This window comes from Sardina pilchardus, chromosome 21 (assembly GCF_963854185.1).
Source record: "Sardina pilchardus chromosome 21, fSarPil1.1, whole genome shotgun sequence".
NCBI lineage: Eukaryota > Metazoa > Chordata > Actinopteri > Clupeiformes > Clupeidae > Sardina > Sardina pilchardus.
In genome coordinates, this window is record NC_085014.1 from 14,024,691 (window position 1) to 14,032,190 (window position 7,500).

The 7,500-nt window shown below is 43.2% G+C and overlaps 1 protein-coding gene across 1 annotated transcript in view; it reads left to right on the forward strand.

Annotated features, from left to right (window-relative positions):
- Nucleotides 1-3,561, forward strand: part of lonrf4 (LON peptidase N-terminal domain and ring finger 4) — a 17,121-nt gene extending 13,560 nt beyond the window's left edge. The window contains exon 12 of the mRNA XM_062524193.1: nt 1-3,561. This exon is cut by the window's left edge and continues 147 nt beyond it. Coding sequence (XP_062380177.1) covers nt 1-3 — 3 coding nt within the window. The 3' untranslated portion in view covers nt 4-3,561.
- Nucleotides 3,562-7,500: the final 3,939 nt, after the last annotated feature.

Consider the following 7,500-nt stretch of genomic DNA (forward strand, 5'->3'; position numbering starts at 1 on the left):
TAGACACACACACACACACACACACGCACACACACACACTCACACTCACACTCAGGCACGCACGCACGCACACACACACTCACAACACACACACACACACACACACACACACACACACACACACACACACACACACACACACACACACACACACACACACTAACTTACTGTGCACAGAGTTCTGCTGGACTATAGCAAATGTGCTGTAATTCTGAATAATCTGGCAGCCCTTACAGCCAGGGGCAATACCTTTTTGTTTTTAAAACGTTGGGGAATCTTTGGGAACCAAATTTGGAATTATTACTATTTTAACACTATTTATATATAGTATTTTTTTTTTCTCTTTTTTTGTGCTACCCACGGTTTTGAGATTTTAAAAATCAGTTTCTGTTGAAGAAAAGGGGTTGGCAATGTTGGTATGCATGACTCCAGTCAACCGCTCATCTCTGCAGTATCATTTGTGTGCACAACATGTCCCAAACCTAAGTGACCCACTCTAGTCAATCGCTTTGGGCTCCGTGGCATTGCTAGCATGGCGGGATTGTTTACACAGAGCTTGCTTCGTCATACTTGATTAACCTTTGAAAAGAGATTAACACACTTTTTTTTTCCAGACGAACCCTATCACTTGCAGTCTTACCTGTGTTATCTGTTGCATCGGGAGCCATGTCGGACGACATTAACCTCTCTGCCAACTGAGGTGCAGATTGTGGCTTTGCAGCGTACTAATGCAGCAGGAGAAACAGCTTGTCTGGGAGGGGGGGACGGGAATAGAATAAGCATGTTTATAGGTAGCCGTCAGTAAGTCATGACGCTGGTTGGAATTAGCCTAATAGAGTTTTGAGCAGGATATGCTGCTGCATTCCATACAACTCTGAGTTGAGGTGTTTTCTGTGAAGTGAGAACTGAAGTCTGACATCAGATATGCCAGTTGTGTGGAATGCAGCGATGGTCTTCTTCTTCTTCTTCTTCTTCTTCTTCTTCTTCTTCTTCTTCTGAATCGCATTTGTGGTGGTGAACATATGAAGGAAGGCTGCCGCTGTGGTGCTCTATCCCCTGGTGGAGTCTAAGTCACTCGTGTTCGGAAACTAGCGTCACTACCAACTCACTAGGGGAGCTGGGGCTGGCAGTAGGGAGAGTTGAGTGCTACTCGTGTTAGTGCCTTTGTCTGTATTATTGGCTTGAGCTCAAGTGGCGGTCGGCTCGCACAGCCCTTTGATTTGAGATACACGGACGCAGTTACAGAGGCGTGTCTCAAATGTCTTCAGAGATCTATGATGCCGGATGCTGAGGGACATTTTAGATCTTTCCTATCCGTGTGAAGGGCTGGCTGATTTTTTATTTTTTTTTGGTTTAATTTGGTTTAACAAACTTTGTTTTTTCTCTCAATTTTTGTGCCACATTCCAGGGAATGTCTGAGCAACATTGATGATTTGTGATTGACTCAAATGAACACGGGCTTGAAACTGGGTGAAAACAAGCTGATCCTGCTAAACTTTTGTTTACTGTAATTATTATCATTGTGCTTTTAAGACATATGTTTGTGTGTAGTAGTGCTTTCAGTCAGGATGTAAGTCATGAATAGGTTAACAAGCCATTGCCTGAACAGTTTCTTTTACCGTTTTGTTTTTTCTTTTGAAAAAAAAATGAAAGAAAAAAAAGCAGACTTTTTGTAGTGTTCTAGTCCATAACAGGCTGGCACATAGCTTTTTAGCCAAATGTGGGTGTTGTGTTTTTGTCTATGTACATACATAAATGTTGGAGCTTCTTGAAATACATTCAGTTGTAATGATAACGAGAGGAGGGGCTGATTTTGGCTTTTTGGAGGATTTTTATAAAACCCTGTTACGCACAATGAAATTCCTCCAAAGGAAAGGAAAGGGTTTCATGTGGCCTGGACAGTGTTTGGGGTCAGCACTGACAGGCCTGCCACACTATCCCAAAGAACCTTCACATGGGCTCCAGATCAGAAACACACACACACACACACACACACACACACACACACACACACACACACACACATCCATACTGTACATATACACACACAAATACATACATACTTAATTCTCCCTTTACTTTTACTTTTAGAATGTCTGAGCAAATATGCACACATCCCCTCCTGTAAATCTGTAAATATGGAGATATTTCTGATTGAATAGAAATATGGGATGTATGCATGGGGTTAACTGATGTTTTTTTTTTTTTTTTTAAAGAAAGAAACATATATTCAATACATTCGCTCATACACAGTATAGATACATGATGTATCCATGCATTGAAATGCATACGTGGTGCATCTCCTCTCCAGGTGCGTCGCGAGAGAGAGCCCAAGTCCCCACAAGCAGCTACCTCAGGGCTGTCGTGCCAAAAGGGATCGATTTTAAGGGAGGGGGAGACAAAACACACAAATGATAACTCTTTAGATCCAAGTGCATGTGAATCCCACAGAGGCAGAGAAATGACACCATATAGGCCAATAGCTGACCATCATAGGGCTGCCTTCTCTAGAAGCTTCTTTGTCTTTGCTGTGAATAGGCTACGGCTGCGACAGATCGCAGGTTTTTAATTTTGAGCTATTTCACGTGTGGACCGCCGTTATTTTGCTTTCTCTTTTTTTTTGGACCTATCTAGCATGGCCCATTCATTCTGCTTTCTTTTTTTGTTTGTTTGTTTGTTTGGTTGGTTGGTTGGTTGTATGTTTGAAGAGAGCTGAAAGAATGTCCAGACGTTTGTGGTCAACACTGTTAGATTCCTGGCGAGGTGACGGAGACAGAACCTATCCTGTGAAAACATTTCAGTGAGTCCTTGTCCTTCATGGTGACACAGCTCACTACAGGACACATCATAGATATATATATATACGACATGTGGTGTCGTGGGAGTCACAGACAGATCCACATTGTTAAGGAAAATAGTCCAAGGTAGCCAGAGAATTGTCAGTGTGAAATAACCCGAGGCAAACATCCCACGTTTCTGAAAGTAAAATTCCTGCTAAGTAGTTGATCCAACCATTTAGTGAAAAAGCTCATCATAATTAGCAGCCAGTTAGATCAGATAATTAGTGATATTACCTGTGTTTAGTGCACAGGTAGAAAGAACACATTGCAGGACTTACTTTCTGGAACCAAGATGTCCGCCTTTGAAAATAACCTCATCCCTGGTGTGTACAGAGTATTTACTAAGCATTAGATCATTGTGTGTGCTTGAATTGATTGCGGAGACAAGCTGTCCTCCCATGCTGAGAAATATTGCCAGACCAACAAAATAACCTTTGCTGTAGCTCTTTCAGTCGACAGATATCTTTTATTTATGATCTGATTGGGGTTAATTATGGATCCAGCAGATTTCGCTCCCCGTGGCCTGCGTGAAGTGTGAATTACGTGGAAATCAGCAGACTTCTCAAATGGACACACTGTTTTATGATTATGGAATTTCCCCAATGCTAAAGTATACTTGTATCAATTGCATTGTATTACTTGGGGGAAGTCTCAAAGGCCAACTCGGGACTAATTTTCCTGAATGATGTTATCAATTTAACAAATAAAACTCTTGAAAATATTAGTTGAAGTGAGTCTCTTGATTTCGTGCTCCAGCTTCAGTCAGCAGTCAGTAGAACATCACTTCGTGATAAACAAAGTAAAACCTTTTTTTTTTTAGACATGGGCGTCCCTGGATCGAAGACATGTAATACCTCGACTGCCCACTAGATGACAGCATCAGTTTACTCATAGTAGAGCCATAAGGATTCACGACATCTATGATCTAATAAATCCACCCGTGGCCGACTACAGAGGTGAAATAAGTGTAAAATAAATCACCACCACAAATCATCTCCTGACGGAGACCACGGCACCCATAAAGCAGAAGTGACTTTTTCTGTACACATGTCATGATTGTCCCTTATACGTTTCTGAAGATTTGCGTAGCCTGCTTCAGGAAACTGATACTGAAACTTTTGTGAATTGTGGTTCGAAAGACATATTCTCTGGCTGTTTAGATGTAGTTTGCGTGTATGTTTTACTTTACCCTGCGTCCCAATCAGCATAATAAGCATAGCTAATCTAAAACCTTTGAAATTCCATACAATGACATTGCTCGATTAATAAAGTGCTATTAATAAAAAACATATTAAACCATAATATTAGATATTAAACCACATCCCTGTCCTCTCTAATCACACTCTTAATTGTAGCGCAGTCATCTTCCTAAAGCAGAACATTGCGTTAAGAGGATTTAAGATTCATAAGATCCGTTTTAAGGGGAACCTGGGGTGTGTGTGTGTGTGTGTGTGTGTGTGTGTCGAGAGAGAGAGAGAGAGAGAGAGAGATTGATAGATTGATATAGATAGGTTAATGTTTTTTTGTGTCTTTTTGTGACACTTTTTAAATCTAAATTCCCTTCCCTCCCCACCCCCTCAGTAATGAGAACAGAACGTCGAGAAAAAAACAGTAAACTTTGTTTTCAATAGCATGTTGTTTCATTAGACAAAAAAAAACTGAAAAAAATAACTGAATGATTAATCGAATCTAACTGAATCCAGAAGGCTGTTTAGGTAGGCAGTGTGTTTAAGTGTTTGGCGCTTACAAGTTTCAGCACCAGCCCAGCATGGACAGCTCCTGCAAAGTCCCCTGATACCCGCGGCTTTTCATAGGGAAACTAGCTACTTGTATTTCAGTTTGGTCACGCAGTCGCCATCTCTTTACCGCCAGCGATGTTATGAAGCGGCTGCGCTTTACAACTTACAAAAGGAGATACCCTATGATGTCAGACAGGAACGTATGGTCCTCCTTACTAAGATGTAATGGTGTCGAAGTCACCGTATGCTAGGTTGTGAGCAATACTTCAAAGTACACTTTATGTTAACTTTAATGGAGACCAGGTTCCTGTCGCTGTGTTACAAGATAAAAAAAAAAACTTCGTCATCCCATGTAGGTTCAATTAACTCAGCGCCGTCATCAAAGACAGTCGTCACGGCTACATTTGAGCCCACTAAACACTAATACGCAATGTCGAGTTATTATGTTTTTTTACAGCTCATTTAGTTGTCGACAGGCGGCCTGGGGGACGCAGATGTCCTGGCCACGGAGTCATCGAGTCGTGCACGGATTGAGCGTGGGGCGTGAAAACTGGAGTTTACTGCGCGACAATAAACGAGTCAGTTCATTTCGAATATCATCCACTTTTGGACTGTCGCGCAATCTTCAACAACGGCAGAGGGCAATCCACCCCACCCCGCCTTACCTGTGCACTCACTCGCTCGCTCACTCACGAACACGCTCAAACACTCTGATCCCAGTAGGTACTGAGAGCGGATGTGAGTCTAGGTGCGCGTAAGCACGGCGTCAAGAAGACGAGCGGTGTGAGTCGCAGAGCGCACACACACACATTCACAGACAGACAGACATAAACACACGCACGCTGAATACAACGGAGGAGAAAACACCACCACACACACACACACCACCACACACACTAGCACACACAGACACGCTTCCTGACGCGCTGGAAGTCCAGATGCGTCGGTTACTCGACCAGTAGAGGCGACAGTGTCCGAGTGTCCGTGTTGACCGAAGCTTCCACGACGCGCTCTGATTCCCAACTGCGAGGAGAAGATGAGGTGCGGGAAGTTTCGGAGTCTCGGATCGGTGGGGATCTTTCTGTGGTTCGCGCTCCTGTTCAAAGGTGAGAACCTGCATGTTCCTCCCTCAAATGGTCTGCGGGGAGGTTCGCCGATAACTTAGTATAGTTCAATTAGCACTCATTGGTCTCTGTCCAAAATATCGTTAATATTCCTTTATCTTGTGTCTTTTAGATATCAGCCATCGGAAATTTTCTACTTTGATAGTTTAATGCCTTGAGCAGAATTAGAGTATACACAAAATGAAACACAACACTCTTTAAAAAGTGTTCTTTGGGTGCTATATAGAACCATGCAGGCTTTAAAGAACCCTTAGGGGTTCCTTCAAAACAGTTTAAAGAACCATTTAGGGGTGCCATATATGAAGCATAGTTTTTGGTTCTATATAGTACCTTTTTGTCTTAGAGTGTTGGTTTTAAAAGTTGATGCAAAATTAATATATGGATGTAGCCATTTATTGCATTGATCAAACATAATGGATTGTTGCTGTCTCTCTGTCATACGAACAGTGAAATATAGGCCAATACATTTTACATTAACAATTAATAGGGCTATACGAATTTAATGCCAGTCTACTTTCGCTTTATTATTCTTTGCTTAGAGTCTATGCTGGTGCTATTTTACCAAGACGTTGTGAGTATATTTCGATGGAAAGCTGAATTATCAGAGAGCTAAATTCTTAGATATATTCTATCTAAAACATATGAATGCAACCTGTTTGTATATGGTTTTGATAGCACATTTGTATGAGTGACTTGTGTGAGTGGGTAAGTGAGTTAAGAGTTAGTCGGAATCCAAGTTGAAGTGACATTGCGTGGGGGGGGGGGGGGGGGGGCGGCTATGTCCAGTTGCAGTGTATGTGTGTGCTCACGCACACTGAACTTGAAGTCGTGCTTGTATGTTGGATCAAACCAGTTTTTCGTCAATTGATGCCTGGTCCCCTGCTGAACACTGACATCTGGACACTTTGTGAGCAGGGCCGATGGAGATGTGCTTTCATCCCTCCCGAGATCAGATTGCCCCTGCACTGTCTGGGGTGAACAGATTCCCCCATTCTGCCCTCCCGTGGCTCCATTCACCTGTTCTCATAAATACCAACCACAGGGGGAGAGAGAGAGAGAGGGAGAGAGAGGGATGGAGAAGGGGAGAACAAAGCCGTATTGTTTTGCCTGTCGTATACATTGAAGTTATGTTTCACTCCCTCCAAACCTCTTTTCTTCCTGTCTTCTGCTCTCTTTCCCTCGTTCTTTTTCATGCGGCTTATCATGCCACCCGCAGGCTCTCTCACTCTCTCTCTCTCTGTCTCTCTCTCTGTCTTTCTCTCCCTCTCTCTCTCTCTCTCTCTCGTTCTCTCTTTCTCTCTTTCTGTGTCCGGCAGCATGTCCACTGGTAGACCCTCTTGGTAGCCTCTCACACACACACACACACACACACACATAGCATGATGTGTGTGACACACGCCCACACAGCACACACAAACATACAAACACACACAGTCATGTATACATGCACCCACGCATAGACAGACACACGCACGGACACACACAGGCACACGCACACACACACACACACACACACACACACACATACACACACACACACACACACACACACACACACACACACACACACACACACATGTGCACATGTGTACATGCACCCACGCACATACAGACTCACACACAAACACAGACACACACAGACACACACAGACACACACACACACACACACACACACACACACACACACACACACACACACACACACATACACATTCACAGTGCTGATAATGTGATGGCTCCTGCCTAGTAACACAAGACTGTATGCTCCAGGTGCTGGTTTTCAGTAGTGGTGGCTG